General features: G+C 38.3%; 1 protein-coding gene across 16 annotated transcripts in view; it reads right to left on the minus strand.

The window, feature by feature from the left end:
* The window catches only part of ZMYM2 (zinc finger MYM-type containing 2), a 97,088-nt gene that overhangs the window by 7,296 nt on the left and 67,769 nt on the right, over window positions 1-22,023 (minus strand). For 14 of the 16 annotated variants that reach the window (XM_069808202.1, XM_069808204.1, XM_069808198.1 and 11 more), the window contains 10 exons: window positions 20,957-21,129; window positions 14,972-15,137; window positions 14,006-14,040; window positions 12,085-12,214; window positions 11,801-11,916; window positions 10,787-10,958; window positions 7,829-7,936; window positions 5,784-5,878; window positions 4,377-4,545; window positions 3,316-3,467 (listed from right to left, as the gene is read on the minus strand). In XM_069808202.1, the coding sequence (XP_069664303.1) occupies window positions 3,316-3,467; window positions 4,377-4,545; window positions 5,784-5,878; window positions 7,829-7,936; window positions 10,787-10,958; window positions 11,801-11,916; window positions 12,085-12,214; window positions 14,006-14,040; window positions 14,972-15,137; window positions 20,957-21,129 (1,316 nt within the window). The remainder of the gene's footprint in view (window positions 1-3,315; window positions 3,468-4,376; window positions 4,546-5,783; window positions 5,879-7,828; window positions 7,937-10,786; window positions 10,959-11,800; window positions 11,917-12,084; window positions 12,215-14,005; window positions 14,041-14,971; window positions 15,138-20,956; window positions 21,130-22,023) is intronic. The other 2 variants (XM_069808210.1, XR_011328967.1) reach the window with 2 other exon arrangements.

Raw genomic sequence — 22,023 nt, forward strand, 5'->3', positions numbered from 1 at the left:
ATGTACTCACTTCTGGAAATAGCATCTATTTCTGTACACATACTTGAAATAACATTAAACACAACACTCATTTATACTAGGCGGTTCAGCGTATCTTGACTTCCTTATCTTTGCACTTAGTTTTATAATAAGAAAAAAATGAATGAATACACTTCCTAGAAGTCTCCAACACAATATTTTCATTTTTCATATCTTCAACTATTTTATATGATATGTTTAACTAATTCATCAAAGCACAACATTCCCCAAATTGTGCTTGTTTCTACATGTATCAATTTTGATTTCATAAAGCAATTCTAAACCAGACAATAGAGCTTACTATAAGTTTCATGGGTTTTGCCCCTCTGTTCCCTGGCACATTTTTCCTTCATGAATTTTCTTTTTCTCTGGTTTGCATTAAACACTTGCACTGAACGCTGGCAGTGAAGCTGAAATAAGACTGAAAATTGGTTCAAAACCAATTCCCACATGAGCCTGTGAGAACTCAACTAAAAATATTTCTGTTTCCTGGTTCAGAGTAAGTGTTTGCCTAAACCCTAACACCCCCAGTATAAATCTGTGATGCACCCCGGACCATTAGCAGAATGATGTCGTGTTGCAGTCTCCCCTGCTACACAATACCCAATGCGCTTCTGCAAACCTTCATTTCCACACCGTAACGCTGTGCTCTGCTACTCTACAAACTCTAGCTGGGGCAGGATTAGTTTCCACCTGAGATGAGCTCTACCAAAACCGCAGTGAACGGGAAGGAGCTGGACATGCCTCCGAGTCCCACAGCGGAGAACAGGCTGAATCACTGCCCTCAGCACTTTCACACAAACACCTGACAAGCTCCATCTGCCTGAATTTTGCTCAAACCACCCCACTATTACACGACACCCCCCCACCCCCCCAAAAAAAACCAAACCCCAAACCCCTCAATCTGTACTGGACAAAGAACAAAGGCCACGATGAAGCAGGGGACTGAGGCAGGCTAACACCTTCTTCTAAATGAACCTTCTCCACCAGATGCACGCCTGACCATGCAACAACCTCTACTTTTAAGTGTGATAATTTTCAGGATCAGTACTTCAGAGTTATCAGAACCATTATTGAACCATTTCTGGCTGGAGGCAGAACAATTTCAGCCACAAATGAACCTGAACTGAGAAAATGTACCATTTGACTCAGGGACCAGCAAGCAGACTTGCTGATTTCCAAGTGCTTCCTTTAAGATAAAGTTATTTTACAAAGTCAAAAAAAAAAAAACAAACAACTGAAGACTTGAAGACTCCTGAGCACTTCCCCTGTGCTCAAAACATATTACACCTATGAGGAAAAGCTCCAACCTGAGCCTGTACTTAGCTACGGTGAGTGCAGTAATTCTGGTGGAGGGGGAAAGTGCTCTTTTTCTAACCTATGGCTTCTACATTCTCTTCCTTTGAAGAGAAACTTAGAGTAAGTTAGCAAAACATTGATGATCTTTGGCACAACTTTATCCTTAAATGGCATCATTTAATCTCCTCTTAGCCCCTTCCAAGTTAAACAGAGCCAGTACCTTTTCAGCAGTAGCAGACAATTTATTCTCTTTCAGGAGTACCCATGTTGGGGTTGTCAGACGGAAAGAAAGACTAAGAAAATACTAGAAAGCAATGGAGTGTTGTTGCACATTGTGACAACTACACTGCATTTAGTGTACTGCTAACTTGTTTAAACCTGCTTCTTCAGAAGGCTAACACATACCCATATACATACAATTTGCCATTAGCACACAGATGTTGGCTGCAACCCTTGACAGCTGACATGCTTACATGTTTCTGTTCCTCACTTGCTGTCTGCCTTTCTGAAATGCAAACTCCTCAGAATAGGGTGCATCTTCCTACCAGTCTGAATAGCAGTGGCATAACCGGGCCAATGAAATGGGGCTGTTAACATCACCCGAATTAAATACTGGACACTAAGCATAAGCAATAATTACAGTAAAATGACCACAAGTTGTTCCTCTAACGTTCTAGTGTTGTGTGTGTGTATTAGGGCTCATGATAATTGTGCTGTGCCACAAAAACTTTGGTTCTGATGAGCTAAAAGAAAATAGTTTTACATATAACTAGGTTTCACAGCAGACAAAACAGACAAAGTCAAAGGCACAGTGAAAGGTGAAAAGAAGAAAAAGATAGCCGAGTTCCATTTTATGAACACATGCCTCACTCTGTATTGTTTATCACCTTAATATGAGTATGTTCAATTCAACAGAAAGATACAGAAAGACAGTATATCATGCAAGTGCAGAAGCAGAAAGCTAGCTGAATTTGAAACATGCCTTGTAGCAATATTGACTAAAATGCCAAACAATGACTGCTCGCTTCTCAAATTTCAACCATGAGGTAAAGATATCAACTAACTCCTTAATTTGGCATAGTTGCAATATGGAAAAATTAGTGGAGGTACTATTTATTTAAAAAGATTTTGATTGTATCAAGTAGTAAATTTTTTAAGTCCTCTGCCTTAAGTATGAAACAGTTTAAGCAGGATTGCAAAGCCTGTGAACAGCTTGCTTTCCAACTCATAGGATTTTTTAATTGCCTTTTAACTTCAATTAAATTTTCTGTGTTCTCAGCTCTGAACACTGCTTATTTTACCTACGACTTGCCTTATGTACCAAAAATTAAGACATCCTCTGCTTAAAAGATAAGCTGTGGAATAGCTTTTCTAATTATGTAGTGATATGTTATTGCCTTCACGTACAATACATCTAAAGTGACTCCCTTTATCTTCGAAATACCAGGTAATTACAATTCAGGGGCAGGGTGTGTGTTTAAGACAGAATATAGCAGAGTTTCCTGCACTCTTCAAAAAAGCCTGACTGACCACAGTCTGCAACATTCAGTAAACTAGACTCTCCCAAAAGGACACTTCAAATAGCTAGTTTCCACTATATGCTAAGTAACTGAATTAGTAAAACATTTACAGATCATGCCTTGTTTCATTCTGTTTTTACATTAAGCCATATTTAGCAAACAAAATGAAGCACAGCATTTGGAAAAACTACATAATTTTAGACTGCAAATTCCTTGCTTTAACCCAGCTAAAAGCTTAAAATTATTACAATGTACCAGTTTGCATTTTGAGTTTTCAGGATGGGTCTCCAAACTCATTTTCTATACAGACAGCTTTCTGCAATGTGATTTACACAGCACCCTCTCTGTGTTCCAGATCACAGCCATCATATTAAGAATAGCTCCTAGCCAATAAATCCACATTATCTCCATTCTTCCACTGAAATGTGTTACAGTCAAATCAGCAGCTCCGCTTCCCATCTCTACAGCCTCTACTAACCTCCTGAATCCCAAGACACAGATAATAGATGCTGTCAGGTGCATAGTTCTCTCCATTTGGCCTTCGAATTTCATTGACAAAATGTGTCAACCCATAGTTTAACTCAGCTGAAGTATGTGATAATAGATCTTCCTTTAATTTCACAGACTTTGCTGTAAAATAGAGAAAAAATGCTACATTATACAACAGAATTATTACACGGTGAGGGTGAGATGGGGTATTTTTAGACTGGAAAGCCAGAAACTGGCTTGATGTCCTCTCCACTAACCAATGAACAAGTCTAAACGTACTAAGTAGTTCAAATGTTAGGTCTGTATTAAAACAAACAAGGCGACCAGAGTAAAGTCTAGTTAACCAAATGCAGCATCACCCACTGGCGAATGTACTGTCGTGTACAGCTGAGGATGACACAGAAGTGGCCCGAGATGCTGAAGTGAAGACAGTGCTGTAGAGAGAGACCTTCAGGGGAAACGGCAGTTTCCAAAGATCCAACAGCATAACGCAAGGGTGCTAAGGTGCACGTGGGAGCTGAAGAACAGCAGGAGTAGCAGCAATCCCCGTTTTCCCTCACAGTACGAACGTACACACAGAGGAGTGCTGCAGAAAGAGCAGCAAGGCTCCACGGCAGCGAAGGCCACCCCATGCCCGAGCTCCACAGCCAGGTAATGCCAGCCTCAGATGACCATCTCCTTCCAGGACAAAGAGTAGGATGCCCCTCCCTTGCAATTTAGAAGTCGAAAGGACAAACCCCAAGGCAAGTTAGAATACGAGGAAAAATAGGATGCAAACAAAAAATCAAAATGGTCACAGAAAGTCAGAAGAGCCAGGAAGGTGCTGTCCTGGCTTGCACAAGAAGCATGAGACCTAGCATTTTGAACCAAGTAAGGAAAACGAGGAAGAAAAGAGAGTTTGGCAACTCTGTGGTAAAATAATCCCAGTCATTGTGGGAACATTAGGGACATGGGAAAAGTTCTATTAAAAATTCCAGCTGAAAATATACAAGTACAGCAATTCTCCCTACCAAATAAGAATCTAGATGCCAGATTTTCAGAAATACTTACTTGATTTCAGTTCCTCTAATTCGGGAAGCTCTTCATCTAAATACCGAGACTTTACCCAGTGCTTCCATGCATTTACACCATACGCGTATTTGAATGGAAAACTACACTCTGAGTTTTCAGAGCTGTCATCGTGAGACTGGTATTCTGACACTGCTTTCCTCTTCACCCCCTGCCATTGAAACACAGTGGTTAACACCGCCGACAACCACTAACGGCAAGAACACAGAAGCTGGGCAGAATAAGCAAGCTGCAGGCCAAATTACAAACTGAATGTTCAGTGTAAAGAAACACATGCTTCATTCAGTAGGTAGTTTCTGTGTTGAACATACTCCTAAGGACAGTATTTACTTAAGCTGACAGACATTTCTAATTCGCCTCTCAAACTGGTTCCTAACACAGACAGGATAGTATTTGATAGAGTTGCTGTATTGGTGATATCGTATTAAGCAACAAACACATGATGCACCAAATAATTCATTGTATTTATAGGATTTCACTGTGTTAAAGCGCAGGAAGCTAAAGATGCTACAAATCTACATCAGAAGATTGACATTTAGGCTCAACTGAACCCACTGATGGAAAAGCTAGCACTGGTCCCACATGAAAGCATGTCCAGCAGTGGATATGTGGCTAACGTCTAGTGGATTAATACCAACAGTCTAGACGCCAAATTTAAAACTAGAAAGACACATTTATTCTTAGAAAGTTTTATTAGAAGTTGGGTGTTTCGTTTTTTTTTTAAAGCTGCGATAGTTGGGTGTTTGGGTTTTTTTTTAAAGCTGCGATATCTACTGCAGTTATTGCAAGAAAACCATTTCAGCTTTGTGCCAGGCACCAGAAAATCCATTTCCTGTTAGTTTCCTTCTAAACAAAAGAGTATGGCTAATTTATTTGCAATGTCTAAACTAGGATTTTTGACTGAAAATAAAATCTGGGAAAATTGCAAGCAAATAAAAATTGTTTTTTAAACTATTTTATATAGGAGATGCTATAGCTCCCATTATAAGCCATGGTAATGCCAACATTCTTCCAATTTACTATCAAATTAAACCAAGACAGCTTTGTTCAAAGCAGAAGGTAGAAAAGCATTACTAAGAGCACAGTAAGTATATACACACTAGCACATTATATCAACAGTTCTACCAACATGAAGCAAAAACAGAATCAGAATTTAGAAATCACACTCTTATTAAATCCAAGTTAACTGCAACAGACATAGGACTGAAATAATTTTATTATTTGAAATATATCAATTTACATCATAAAGACAGGATATTAGGTATGAATAGGCAGTAACACATTTTAGAGCATTATGAGAACTGGAAAAAAAACCCCAAACCCTGGCATATTTTTGCTCACTTAAATTTTGTGCTTTTTTGATCTTTTTTAATAGCATGACAAAATTACCTTCTTTTTGGACCGAGGCCTTGGCTGTTCCTCGTATTCCTCCCCAAAAACAGGAGGTAACAAAAACTCATTTTCGGTATCAAGCTCTTCAGTTGCTGAAAACACGTTAACAGAAACTTATTTCTAAACATTCTTTGAATAATAGTAGTTTGAAAAAAAAAAAACAAACCTACATCAGTGTGCATTAACATAAGGGGTCCACAAAAGCACATGTATAAACATTACCAAAGACTGGATTTCGTTAAGAGGAAATAAACCTATTCTTATTTTGAATGTAAGGTAAAGCTATCAAAATGTTTATTTCTAAATAAATTGTAAAGGATACAATGCTCAACATTTTCAAGCACTATCTCAAGTCACTAAGGCAGCATTTCTTTCTATGGACCCTTACACAATTTCTCCTGCCTAGGCAGTCTTTGGTATTAAGAAGTTTAAGTCATGGTGAGAGGGAGCAGCTGAATTGAAAAAACCACAAATTAACTTAATACATGCACTTTTGTTCATGTATTTCCATCATTTCCATTCATGTTTTACATTTTTTTATAGCACATTATACTTGGTTAAAAACATTAAGAATCAGAACGTAAACTCTTTCAGAGAAACTGGTTTTAGTCTATATTTATGCAAATGGTGGAGGTCTAGCTCATGATGGATATTACAGTAATTTCGGTAAACATGTATTATGTCAAAATACTAATTACTTAACATTTCAGGGGTAGGATGAAGGACTCATTTCAGGCAACACAGCAGAATGAGACAACATATGAATGGATTTAATGTTGCAAGTTCCACCTTTATTTACTGAAGATGGTTCATCCCTCATTTAGCCATCAGACAATGGCTTAATTCAAAACTGAGTGCTCTTCTGATAGTCTGATTTCACCACCTTACTCCTCAAGACACCATTCAAACCGGTCCAGATAAATCTTTGCATATGAGTGCTATTTCAAGAACTCTGCCCCAAACTAAACACCAGTCCTTCTCTTGCTACCACAAAGAATCTTATCTCAGAAGCACTTCAGTGTAAGCAATATCTATTACAAACTGCTATTATTTACTGTTCCACTTTGATAATTTCCCCCCCCCCATTGTTATTCTTTCTCGCTTACCAAGCCTTACTTACAAAGAGGGTTAAAAATCTAGTATGCATGTGGCTAATAAACTTCCTAAGACTAAGGTCAGACTAACCCCTAGACTTGATCTTTAAATTAGACATACAGCAACTGAAAAACCCAGCCTGGGCATCTAAGTGCAGATATCTATGGCACAAAGCAAAAGGAGACTTTCAAAATCAGATATAGAAGCTAGCCAGGGGAGGTATGAGAGTTATATGTCCAAGAGAAGCTATGGCATAGGAGACACTAGCTACAGCCAGGAGCTTTCTTGGATCTTGGATTGATTAGGACATGGTATAAGGAAACAGACACTGTTGCCTGCGTTCTGTAGAGTGGTAGAAATTGCAATACATACAACCAAGACCTTCTTTCCAGAAAGGCCTCAAAATAGTGATTTTCCTGATAATTCAGATAATGCTACCTTTTTCAAATACAGATATGGACATTAACAAGAGACTAAACGGTAACACAAGTGATGTGCAGCATACCAGCTTGCAATTTTCTAACAAACTTGAGTGGGAAATTTGCCCTTTTGTCATTTCTGCTCTAAACTACCATTTACCATGGAAATACCCGGTGACTGAAGAATGCATTCATTATTGTTCTCCATGACGCATGCCATCTGAGTCTTTGAGCCTTCAAAATAGCTTTCCTAAATCTATGTCCAAAACCAAGTGATGCAGTCAAGTTCATTTGTGAAAGGTTAATTCCCCCCTTTCTTTGCATTCTGTTTCAAATAGTGTATGTAGAAATGGAAGAACTAATTCAGAAGTCCCCAGTCTTGCACAGACATGGCAAAGTTTTACCTAACAGTCGGTCAAGTGGACCTTGCAATCAAATAAAGGTCCTCTGAAAGGATGATGAAACAAAGTACCATGGTTGCCCACAACATCTATTTCACAATACTTATTAAAAGGACAGAAAAAGTACCTCTTGGAAAGTCTATTTCAATATCAAGGTCTGGTTCATATGGAACATCAGGCAAGCTCGTCTGTGCCTCTGTTTCTGAGTTCAGTAGATTTGACTCAACTATCACACCTGTTAAAAAAAAAAAAGGGAAAAACTCTCCTTATTTTAATGAACACATGGATTAGTCAAAACAGGGCAGATTTAGAACATTAGAAGCTTAGTGGTTCCAAAGCTACTTGTTCTGCTCATCACCATCCTAGGTTTTGTTGTTCTCGAGATCTCAGATTTACTCCTCCAATCTGACTTCCTTCAAACAGAAAAGATACTTACTAGTCCATCTGTCCTTCTTCGTTAAGGTGAGTCAGCAAGCATGTGTATAGAAAACCAAATACTGGCAAATCTGGATCACATCAACCAGTCACAGAACTCAAACAAGCTTGACAAACCTAACTATCTATTTTTCTACATGATTCTGTCCGCAATAGAACGGACTTTCAAGTCTGTGAAAGAGACACTATAAAATCAAACAAGACAGGCAGGCAGGGAGAACAAAAACTCTGTCCAACTTCTGGCTGTGGTGGGTTGACCCTGGCTGGATGCCAGGTGCCCACCAAAGCCGCTCTATCACTGCCCCCCCGCCTCAGCTGGACAGGGGAGAGAAAATATAACAAAGGGCTCATGGGTCAAGATAAGGACAGGAGAGACCACTCACCAATTACCATCATGGGCAAAACAGACTCAACTTAGGGAAAATTAACTCAATTTATTGCCAATCAACCAGAGTAGGGTAATGAGAAATAAAACCAAATCGCAGAACACCTTCCCTCTACCCCTCCCTTCTTCCCGGGCACAACTTCACTCCTGGATTCTCTACCTCTACCCCGCAGCAGCGCAGGGGGATGGGGAATGGGGGTTGTGGTCAGTTCATCACACGTTATTTCTGCCGCTTCATCCTCCTCAGGGTCAGGACTCCTCACACTCTTCCCCTGCTCCAGCGTGGGGTCCCACCCACGGGAGACAGTCCTCCACGAACTCCTCCAGCATGGGTCCTTCCCATGGGCTGCAGTTCTTCATGAACTGCTCCAGCGTGGGTCCCTTCCACGGCATGCAGTCCTTCAGGCACAGACTGCTCCAGCATGGGTCCCCTGCAGGGTCACAAGTCCTGCCAGAAAACCTGCTCCTGCGTAGGCTCCTCTCTCCATGGGGCCACAGGTCCTGCCAGGAGCCTGCTCCAGCGCAGGCTTCCCACGTGGTCCCAGCCTCCTTCAGGCATCCCCCTGCTCTGGCATGAGGTCCTCTCTCCCCAAGCTGCAGGTGGAGATCTGCTCCACCATGGACCTCCCTGGACTGCAGGGGACAGCCTGCCTCACCATGGTCTTCCCCACGGGCTGCAGGGGAATCTCTGCTCCGGCACCTGGAGGACCTCCTCCCCATCCTTCTGCACTGACCTGGGGGTTTGCAGGGTTGTTTCTCCTACATGTTCTCACTCCTCTCTCCAGCTGCCATTTCTGTATGCCCTGCAGCTTTTTTTCCTTCTTAAATATGTTATCACAGAGCAACTACCACTATCACTGATGGGCTCAGCCTTGGCCTGTGCAGGTCCGTCTTAGAGCCGGCTGGCATTGGCTCTGTCAGACATAGGGGAAGCTCCCAGCAGCTTCTCACTGAAGCCACCCCTGTGACCCCCCCACTACCAAAACCTTGCCACACAAACCCAATACACTGGTGAAGACAGATTTCTCCAAATCCGGTTCTCTGCAAACGAGCAAGCTCTGATCCCATACATCTTACTCGTTCAGCTAGCTGTACTTAGCAAAAGAGAGCAAGGAACTGCGAATGACAACCTTGCAGCACTACCAGAAACATCCAGCTTTAGTTGGGGAATGACAACAGTTTGGAAAACAGTAAGCCTCCTGGGACTGCAGCACCATTCGCCTTCTATATACCAGGCCCAAAGCATAAGTTCGTGTCATTTATCAACATCCTTTGAGACATTTGTTGAAAGAGCTTGAAAAACAACCCAAAATTTCACCTGAGTCATGGAAAAACCTTAAAATCTAGTTTTGGGAAAAGAAGGCAAAATTCTCCTGGGAAGATACAGAAGAGACTTGAGGATTTTGGCAGGAAGAGCCAGGAAAGAGGGGCCAAGAGATATGTTCACTGTGAAAATATCATTACAAGATATGTTGGATTTTTTGATCTTCAGCTGTTAAGTTGTCCCAGACAGTTCCCTCCTTTTAGGTGAGCTAGTGGGATGACAAGCCATGTCAGGATCACAACCCCAATGCTCTATCAGCTGAGGCATCACTACCTTCAAAGAGATGATACTTGCAGGTCAGGATCAATCAAGAGCAAAAGCATCACTAGGTCACCTGGTTTTGTTGACCACAGTTCCACTTGTGAAATGTATGTTTCTCTTAGTTTCCCCACAACCAACATAAAATCTGCGTAGTAATGTGTAACTACAAAGAAATCAGAACCCTGTCATATCCCACCTTGTTCAGATAAACTTGAGTTCACACCTGTAAGACACAGCTATGGAGACTGCTTTCTCTAAACTTTCAACTTGAGTTTTTCTGGGAGGAAGAATGGATTGGTTTTGGCTTGTTTTGAGTTATGCTGAGAAGAAAACATGTGTGTGCAATCCTGGATGACTGCGTGCCATCAGTCCGGGAGCTGGTGCAAGCAAAGGGAATGCCTGTGTTTTTAAAGACGAAGGTCTGGTACAGCACACCGAAGTCACAAAACAGACTTCAGAAAGTTTTCTGTATTTCAAATGTGCTAAAATGACCTTTAAAAATATTTAAATAATTAAGATTTCAACTTAATTTAAGAACTCAACAGCAGCACTGTCATACTTAAAGAATCTTTCCCTAAAATAAATAAATAAACCCAAAACCCAACCCTGCTTTTGATTCGCACACCCCCACACATACACCCCAGCACTCCAAAGAGTCAAACACTCAGCAGGAAACTCACTGGCCCCATCAGAAACTTCAGCTTTTCCATCATGTTCAGGTACCATCCCCGACAAGTTCAGTAGCTCAGTTTCCAGAGGATTTGAGGGCACTTTTCCCCTCAGCTCTTCTATTGCTGCAAGGATTTTCTCACTGCTACCCAGAGTAGTGGGCAAGAAAACTGGAACTGGCACCTATACAGTTAGGAAGAGATAATTAGAAAAGAAAAAATGGTGCAACAAAGCATCAACAGTAGTCAACACAGAAACAAACTCTACACCCCTGTTCTAAAAGACAGAGTTAATAGAGATTAGAAACATATCACTTCAGTGTGAGCTAATAAAAAAATGCTGACAGGTTAAAAAAGTCAATATAAATGATTGAGAACAGAAGGGAAAGCAGGAAAGGATAAAGAAAAAACCTAAATATGACAAAATATAGTGGGTCAAAGTAAGAACAGAAGGGACTTTGGACTTTAAAACATGTCTGACTATAACTTTAGAGTAACAGTTTGGACAAATCATCATCCTGTTTTAGTGGCTTGCTTGTGAAATGCAGAAATTTTAGGAGTTCAGGGTTTTTTTTTCCCTGTTTGGATGAGATTTGGTATGTAAGTGATAACAAATTTAACTTATTTTCTTTTGCTGGCACAAGGTTCTTTTTTTTTTTTGCTTTTCTTCTTTCTGTTTACCCCACTCTGCCACCTCTTCCCAATACAATCTTTCAGTTTCCACATTACCAGAACAAATCTTGTTGTTTAATGCTTATTCAGCAAACTCAAAAGTATCACTCAGAATTGCTCCTAAAAAGTTCAGCAGCACAAGATTTTCACACTGAAAGCAGGCAGATAGGTCCTAAAGAACAATCGGGAAATTAAGTGTTGCTGTCAGATTTCTAATGCTTTTGCAATAAATAGTGCCACAGCATCCTACAATCCTTTACATGGACCAGAATGAGAACAGTCAACAGTACAAGTAGTCCCACACATGCATGTGAATGGATGCCAATTTAAAAATGAAGCTGAAGTCTCACTTACAGGAACAGGAACCATTGCAGGAACAGGAACATTTTGACTATACATGTTCATAGGCACCGGAACATAGACAGGTACAGGAATAGGCACTGGGACATACTCTTTTTTCCAATCATCTTCTATTAAAAGAAAAAAGAAAAAGGCAAACACTGCCAGGTACTTAAATATATCTTACACCTGCAATTTAGGGAAAAAAATCAGAATATTTCCAATATGTTCCAAGACAGTAACAGATAAAAAAATCTGCAACAAAGAAATGAGTAGTTCCAGTACAGTTCAAGAGTTACCTGTCTGACAAGATTTTGTCTGCATATGAGGTTTACAGTATGTGGCTTTTGTCATTGTCAAAGGCTTGCAAAGAACTGCCTTGTTCTTCATTTCTCTGTTAGGTGTTGGAGAAGGTGGTGGTGCTGAGCCCTACAGACAAGCAAATAGAAGAGAACATGCTGTTGCACCACACTGATTTCAACACAAAGTTCTTGATTTAATGTATCAGTTGATACACTTCATACATGACATACTGAAGAGAAAGCTCACAACAGCACAACACAACAGCACCGACCATTATTCTTTAACTGCAAGCTATTCTACATTTCTAGTAATGAGCTGCCACTGCCAGGAATGTAACATAGTTGTATTTTGCTCAATCGGGGCTAGCACTTTGATTAACAACTTCTGGCTCATTTTCCTTTTCTCTTCTTTTTTTTTTTTAATTTAAGATATTCTTAAGATATTCTTTTTCACATTCTTGTTTAAATGAAAGTGCAATTTTACAACTCAGAAAATAATTTTAGCTGTAAAAAGAATTCACTATAAGAAGCATAACAAACTTTTGGCTCAAGGTCTAACCTTGTTGAACTATGCTATAATCCAAAGATCACTTTTTTTTTAACTTGTATTTCGAAATAAAACATCTCGAAACAATTTTTTATTATCTAAACTATGAACTTCGAGCTCCCCCTGCTGGCTCTGCAATAGTGACAGCAAATACTTGGGAACACCACATAATGCTCAAACTGCATCCTTACAGTCAACAGGTAAAAACCCTCTTGTTCCAGACATGGTTTTTGTCCCCTAGCACCTGTTTTAGAACCCGATTTAAGAAACAGACTGTCACTTTTATTTGTTCATAGGTAGTAAGACTAGCCCCACATATGCTTTTAAATATGGAAAGAAAGTCAAGTCATAAGAACAGCAGTAGACTTTATTTAACAGGCATACACTTTCTAAAATATATATATAAAAAATATTGTATCACACATAGCTGTTACATGATCTTTAAAACTTTATGGACCGAATTAACATCATTAAACATAAAATAGTAGATGTTTTTAACATGACAGTTTAGCTTGTCTGATGTCTCTAGTTACCTAAGCAATCTTATTTTCTGTGTTTTTCATTAATATTTTCATTCATTTTATAATGCCATCAAAATACTTTCACTTCAATCTAAGATTTACCTTACAGAAGCCAATTTGCATTGAAAAGGTGAGTCAATTTTTTCATGGAAGAACAGGCAGTTCCGAGATCTTCCATGTGACAAACAAATCAAAACAAAACTAAGTTTCAAACAAAATACACTAAGCTAAAAGAAAAAATCATTATTAATACTTCTGACAAGCTGACAACAACTGAAACTCAAAATGAAAGCTGCTGCTCCACTGATGATCCCCACCCTCCCAGACAGTGATCCTGCAAAAGCTTACTCTTCCCTACTCTGTCACCTGCAGCAAAGTCAATCAGACCTTAAGCACCAATTATTCTACTCTTGGGAATTATAATTTAGAATCTGAAGCCTTATTTTCAGGCTTTCAAAGCTGAGATACAACCTTAATATTCTAATCAACCAGTGAAATTCTCTTCCTTTTCTACACTCAATAAATACACCTAATCAGTCTAAACATGTGAATAAGATACACATAGTTTGTGTATTAACTTTTAAGCAACACTTTTATGCACTATAGATGTAATCTACATGGCTGATGATTTGGTTTCCCAGAAGACATCGAAAACACAGAAAAAGACCATTTAAAAATTTAATTTCAACTACTGATGTGGAAAGGACTCAAAACCTCCACAAATTTAGCTTAGTATCATTCAAAGATACTAATTTTTTTGTTTTTCTAAGAGCATCCCTTCAAGCCACGAAGATATCACATTTTAAATACATTTAATTGTGTTTCATACACGTTAAATATATGTACTTACTGTTATTTTTGTTCGGGGGGTTTGACAGCCCTGATCTAAAAATGTAAGAAGACATTTTTAGAATTTTTTTTCCCTTTTTCAGAATCAAAGCAAATTTCAGTAAGCAACTCAGACAACATCTAAATTAACAGCACTGATAGTACTGTATTGCAGGTAAGAACTGCACGTGAGACTTCTCATTCATAGGCACCTTGCTACTCCGGCACTGAACCTTACACAAAGGCAAATGCTAAATCAATGCTCCATCCAGATGTGAATATAGCCTCATTCAGAAAAGTAAATACCAAAACATTCAAATATGAAAATGGCCCTGCAAAGAAGTTGTGTTGCTATGATGAAATTAATTAAAAAGCTGATTTATTTGAACTTTGCCGTTTAAACCACGTAAACATGCATTCAGCCCCCATCAGCAAATTTACACTGTACCTATGGCCAACAGAAAAAAATATCCCCAAACCAATGCATTCCTCTTATCTAGATACTTTAATTCCATTCTCATTTACTTTCCATTTCATTTATTTCCTTTTAATTCCATTTAATTTACTTTTTTCATTCCTAGTGTATTTCTCTGCTCTCTATGACCAAAACACATTTTGAAAAGAAGTGTTTCCACAGAGCAAGTAATGACAAACCAGAGCACAATGAAACAGGAAAGCATTTTCTGTCCCCATGAAGGTACAGCACTAAAATTATGCTTAACCTAAAAAGACAACTTGTTTTTTAAAAAGTCATTACAAAACTGTTTGATTACCTGACAATGTTTCAGCTCTTGAAAAAGCAATAAAATAAAGAGCTAAGATAAAAAATAGCAAGCAGCTCAATGCTGCCTCTGATGATAAAATAAAAAAAAAAAGGGTAACCTCTAGCATGGTTTATTACAACAAATAAATAATTCATGCAGGTTTAAATTTTTCATTTAAAGGAAGCATCTTGTTTGCTGTTCAGCAGCCATAAAGCAGCACATACCATAGTGTAAGTTCTCGGGTCCTTTTTGGGTTGCCAGATTTGGTTCGTTTTGTTGACAGTAGAAACGGAGCAAACAGTGCTGGTCACAGAAGTGTTTCATTTCACCACGCCATTGCACTTTCTCTTTGAGAGTTCCTTGAGACTTACAACAGTCACATCGTGCAGCCTTAATGCAAAGAAGATTTTGACATTTTTAAACAAGCCTTGGAAAAAAATTATTTCTACATTTTAAAAGGTTACGTTTTTAAGAGTACTGAAGAATCATTACTGCTACACAGTTAAGTCTTGCTCATGTAAGCTCTATGATAGTTACTCTGCCATCTAACCTGTATACATAGGCACAGCTGTCACTTTATTTTCAGTTGTTTGCTGGATATCAACACCCAGAATGAATCTGCTTTGTTTCACTAAGTCTTTACCAAGTCTTTAAAAATTGCTCACTTCTAGACAGTCAGCAAACAACAAATTTTATGCATCAATTTTAATTAATTCCACTGAAGCATTCTGCAAAACAAGAGCAGAAAGTGACTGAGACTCCTAAACGACTCTCTGGAACCAAGGACGAGTTCGTTTCCCCCCCTCCCAAATTTTGGTGTTTTTTTTTTAAGTCACAAACAGAATCACTTCACTAGGTATCAAATCAGAGCCCTTTAGTGTAAATAACTTTTATACTTTCACTATTTTAGTAGTTTGACAATTTTAGATTCTAATTATTTAGTTCATCAAAGTTTCTCTATGATTTAGAAATAACAATAGCTCTCAAACTAAAGAGGTTTCCACAAAATCTAGTTAGCACATAACTTGAAACTCAAAACTTTGTTCTTCTCTATCCCTAGCTAAACATATAAGTAATGTACCTTTCACCAGCCTACATGATAATTTCATGAGGCATCACTACGAGACATTGTTTTCCTCCAAAATAGATTCCACCGAATTTAATTAGCCATGCTATAATTTATTATCTGAACAGTGGTAGCCCATTTCAGATCTTCAAGTAAGCAAAGAATTGTTTCCACTACTGCTCCCCTTGATATTGCTTGCAACCTCCATCCTGAAGCAGTCCTTAAAATAAATAAAAGCTTTACGGATGCTCAGGAATCGAAAATAAGTCAACCTACTAATATAACTAGGAGAGGAAAAGGGAAGTCATGATAATATGCAACATAAAACATTAATACGTAAAACCATACACAACATTGCAGTTATGCACAAGGCTCTGATGGCTAAAAATAAAAAATAAAAAAATAGTCCAACTGTAGTTCTCACAACTCCAATAAAGTATGAACAGGCCAATTAGTTAAAATTTAAAAAGTAATTAAATGTTGAGTTCCTTCTCTGTACTTGAACATTCTGGCATCATCCTCCGGCAATGTTCTTAATTCAGCTCTCGCTTGTAATTTTCAAATATTTAAGATGATATATCGAGAGACTCGATTCTAACAGTATAACCAGCTTTAAATTGGGAGCAATTATAGCTGTGGCTTCAGGATCACCTCACACCCAGTGCCAGGTGCCCCTGCAAGGGCAAGTACTTCTTTTCCCCCCTCCTCTGTGCAGGTGTCAGCACTAGTGCTTATGCACCTGCAGGGTACACAAGGTCAGGGACCTTACAGCACTGCATTACTCCCATCCTCTCTCAATTCTGGTTACATTTGTCACTTTAACTTTCTGCTGATGCTGATCCACAGTTCATTTTGCAGCAGAGATGTTCTCAGTGGGACAAAAGAGCAAGTAAGTTGTATTCTTGGAAGGGACTGGGGAAGATGATGAAGTGTGGAGTATTGCCAAAATAGACTAGATTTATCAGTTCAGGGAAACTGTGAATTCACACCTTTAATGCAAATGCATCTTCCAAAACCACCAAAAGGCTGAAATACCAGTAGAAAAAAAAAAATTATGTACAATTCACTCTAATTTTACATCTCAAGCCCACCCAACACTGATTAAGAATGACAGCTGACCCATGTACAGAAAAGCCCACCTATTCTGACCTGCTGCACACTGCTTGACTATCAATGCACCACTTTCTGCTCAATTTTCTCTCTCCTTCAAAGAAAAAGAGAGGTGACAAATCCTGTCAAATGCAGCAGCCACAGCCTTCCTGCAACTGTTTTCTCCCTCTTGTGGTTCTGCTTTTTTGTTTAGGCTTTTGAGTATGTGTATTATTGTCTCTCCTGGGCTGCTACTGAAGTATTCAGGTGAAAAAATCCTGGTTTGCTTCCACAGGGAAATTACCATTCCTTAGCAAGCCCAAGATTCCTTTGTAAGGATGCTTACTTCACTACATTTGCTACACTGTAATTCTACCATTTCCACAACCATGCTTGCAGTCAATACTATACACCCTTCCATGCACTGAAGTTTCCTACTACCCATTTGCTCTCCCCATTTCCCTGACCATGAAATTAACTTAAAGTGGAAGTGTGAATTCATGATTTTCTGTTTTTTCTGTCCTTCCCCTTTCCATTTGTTTTCATTTGGCATACTGGCACTATATGTTAATTGAATCTCCAAAATACCTGCCTTCAAGTCTGCTCTACCTCTGTGTTTCCAAAAAGTCCATCTATACTTTCTGTGCTCCAGTTGCACATAACTCCTTTGCCACTCATGACTGCATTTTGGTCTAATTCTTTACCCAGGTCCAACTTCAACATGTTCAAATGGGCATGGCGATTAGTATAAATCACTAATGTTTGCCCCCAACTTGGCTTAAAAACAAAGTTTTCACTTGTGGGGTTTTTATTTACATTTTTAATCCTCCCATGACCTGTTCCTAAGTGTTTGGACTAACATCAATTTGACCTAATCTTAGCTGTCTATTCTGAGTTCAGTCTGCAATGAAGACAAAGTAAGAGATGTTTCCAGAGAGGGACTGATTATAAGAGAAAGGATATCAACTGTTCTGAAACAGTACCTACTTGAAATTGAGATGCCTAACTACACAATGGCTAAATTCAGACAAGAGAAATTCCACAAGGTCGTCTTGCTGCTTTTACCATTCAGATTAATGCTGGCTCCATTGTTTCAAATTTTACCACTGCTGACAATCATTGCTACCTGAGCTCACCGGCCACAATAATTTTTCTGTGCCTTGGACTGTAATTCCCCACTCCCTACTTAGTCTTTGCTGAAGACGCCTGACTTCCACTGAATACACAGTCATCACCGTACATGCTCAGTCCCATCAATACTCTACTGTAGGCTGGAAGGACCTGTAAGCACATTTCAGCTGTAGTATTTTCAGCAATGTTTCACAATGTATATTTAAAGAAACAGATTTCTGTGCTGTTCCCAGAACTGTATATTCTTTCTCAAGGTATTTTCAATGCTCTAATGTAAGTAACATCAAATGATTGAAACTGTCATCAAACATGAGGCTACTAAAACATTTATACTGAAATTTCCCAGGCATTTTTCAGATTAACATCCAAACCATGGCACGCAATTGAAGTTTACAGGAGGAGCTCTAATAACTTAGGGAGCTAACCTCAAGACACCAAAAATTTTACCTTTTGTCTTAGAGGTGCGTGGACACCATACAGTAGAAATTTCATCAGAACTTGGCACCAACTGGTAACTGTAGCTGTCACCCAACAGAGGATTAGGACTGAACTATTCTTTTACATTCCAATCCCTCATATTAGGTTTGAATAACACTTCTAGGTAAGTCTGATGTGCTTCTAATACTTCTGAATAACAGTCTGTTGTGCTTCTACCACGGCTACCTTCTTCTGGCTTTTGAGAAGAAAATTTTGGCATTGAGGGAAGTTCTCCCATAATACTTAATTATTTTTAAAAGTTAAGATGTTTTCCAGATAATACTACATGAGAAAGATGTGTCCATAAAAAAAAGTAGACAAAGAAGATGGAAACAAACACTTGTTTAATGAACACAATGCTGGTGTTAAAACATTACTAGGTTATCACTACTTATTTCTCTTTATATATAAATTCATTGAAACTCCAAAATAACACTGGACATTGCATAAATGAGACAAAGCTCATACATATGTAACTATTCTTTTAAGAAGCTAACAGACAAAACAGCAAATGGAGTACAAATTCAGGGAGGGGTCCGTACCTATTCTGTCTTCCTATATTTTGATCATTATCTATTTATGACTAGGTAAGAACATCAGCTAACAATGCACTACCAAATCTAAGATATCTGGAGTGACTTTCATAAAAGAGGGAGAAGTTACCAGCAAAGATGTAAAGAAGAAAAAAAAAAGAAAAAAAAAAAGACAATTGCAGCAAAACACACAATTTTCCAAAACCTATTACAAGTCCTCCCCATGTAATAAATCCCAAACTTTTATAACCAGAACTAAATCAGGCAAAGGCTTTAAGACTTGATAAAAGATTTGATAAAAATTACAACAATTCAACATCATGTAACACTTGTTTCACTAGCAAGCGTAAGATTCGAAAAGTAAAAATACCTAACACTTCAGTATCATCAAAAGTCACTAGTTACCAGCAAGTCTATTTAGATTAAATTGCCTTTTCATGGCATCATGTCTAACTTTCCTGTACCACAGTACCAACAGCATTTCTTAAGCAGACTTAATGGGCCAATTAAGTTACTGCCTTACCCCACAGATCAGAAGGATAACCTGAAGTCAGAGTTTTCAAGTGGTTCTCAAACCTCAATCAGAGTACAAGTTTCCACAGAAGTTTATGTACATGAAACTAGTTTGGTAGGCACACCCCCATACTATATTCTTTGCTGAATCACCAAGAGATTTCTAAAGCACACTAAAGCTTTATTAACTTCTCTATTAGAAGGCACTTTTTATGCAGGGATAAATTTCACCCCATACCCCAAGTTTTAAGGCATATAGATTAAATATTATTGTATGAAGCTAACATTTTAGTAAGTTTAAGAACTTTGCAGCCAAGCTTCATCACCCTATTTTCACACGAGACAGAAGAAACACATCCTGGTCTTCAGTAGTTTTCTTTCAGGAATGTCTACAGGACCCTACATACATTATTCAAAATAAAGGTTTAATGTTTGGCTGCAACATTTCTGGAACCAGCCATTCCAAAATACCAGATACATCTTCAGATTCAGTTCTTTTATGGTAGGTAGATCATCTTGAATTACAGGATTTGTATCTAGCCCTCTAACTTTTTATTGCCTTCCAGGCTGCGTACAGAGTTTTGGTAAGGTGATGAATTTTCTACTGTCTTTTTTTGCAATTGCATCCACAAGTGTAGTTCATGTTTTGGTATTATCAGTGTAGCTTTCCAGGATGTTCATACCAGAGATCAAATATTTTATCCATGGCACTAATCACAGGTTAAACCCAGTCCGATTTCACCTTTATTTCTTTCAAAAAATTAAGACAAAAAACCTCTTAACATGAACTCTTTGCTGGTTGTGCTTCACAAGGTAGTTAAGCTTCCAGAGATTTAGAAATAGATGCCATCTGTTTGATTTAAACTTTTATTAGAAATCCATTTGGTCTTGCTTTTCCCTTTGGCATCCTTTCCACTGGGAAATACTGAACAATCAAAGCCTCTGCAGTTCAAACTGTGGGAGAAGGGAAAAGGCAAAAAAGGAGGCAAAAGCAGGAACAAGAAAAACTCCTCTAACCTAGTTTATCATCAGTCAACTCAAGGTATCATCCAGCTGCTATTAACAGTGTTTCAACATTCTGAATACACATTTAAGAAGTTTTGACAAGAAAAGTATGGTATCAGTTGAAGAGAAAAAATTGGAATTGTAAAGTAACAAATATACAGTTTCTTGTTTTTCTGTAACTCAAGACTTCCTTGCCAAATGAATTAATAAAATCAGATGGTAGAAATGCTGCTTTAAGAAAACTCAAATGATGAAATTAATACATTTGCTTATTGTGTAGCAAATGCTTTGCTGAAGTAAGCCATATTTGCTGCACAGTCCTTGAGATATCCTCACATGTGCATTTTGGGGGTTTTTAACTGTGGAGCTCTCGTCAAAAATTCTGAGTTACTTGCCTTGTAGTACCAGTCCTGAAATTTTTTACAGCACTCTTCACTGCAGAAATCTCTCACTACACCATCAAGTTCCTTAGTTGCTCCCTTTTTGCACAGCTGTGAGCAGTAATTACAAGTAACACATCTCAGTCCTAACCGTCTTGCAAAGTCTTGTTTATATAGCAGCTTGCAGCCTGGAAACAGATTTTAAACATTAGGAACAAAGTAATTTTTACAGAGAGATATCACAGTTAAATGTTGAAAATTAAATGAATACAACAACAGCTAACAACTGGGGCTTCAGACAAATTCAGGTTGCATAATAGACTGTATTTCAAGACATTTTTACCTTAATACCTTTCCTGCACAACTCTACGGTTTCATGTGATGTCTGCATCTTTTTCAAAACACTACACTTGAATCTGTGCTTATCAAATCCCTGAATAAACAGTCAGAAAAAACCCTGTAATTTTCTTTTCATATAGATCCATGCAAAAGTGTTGACTTGAAATTACATTGCTTAGTTACACATCCTCAGAATGCCAGATATCCAGACAATGACAAGCAGAAATTTTAAACTAGACAACACTGTCCACGAAAACAGTACCTATCTTTAAAGATCAACTTTCTATTGATTTCTATTACTACTTTCATTCATATTAATACAACAAACCACTTAAGACAACTCATTAATTTTTAAGAACACTAATAGGCACAAGATGATGTAAGAACTGAATAGTTTCTTAAAAAATATGAACTATAAAGTAAGCAATGATCAGCACTGAGAATAATTATGCAATGACAGGAGTTTACATATTAAATTTGTGTAGGATTTGTATGCAATGAATCTTTTATTTTTTCTTTTCACATGAGGTGGGTTTGGGGATTTTTTTTTTTTTGCATTTGCTATGCAGTCATAATTTCAAGGTTGCCATAATGAGCGCTATATTCATCAATAATCTGATCATCCCTTAAGCAAATTAGAAAAGACATTCTAATGTATTAAATGCATTAAAAGATGAATACTGCAGCTATTACATAGGCTATTTTGAGAATATAATGTATTTCAACTACCTCATATCTACTGT

This window comes from Haliaeetus albicilla, chromosome 20, assembly GCF_947461875.1.
Source record: "Haliaeetus albicilla chromosome 20, bHalAlb1.1, whole genome shotgun sequence".
NCBI lineage: Eukaryota > Metazoa > Chordata > Aves > Accipitriformes > Accipitridae > Haliaeetus > Haliaeetus albicilla.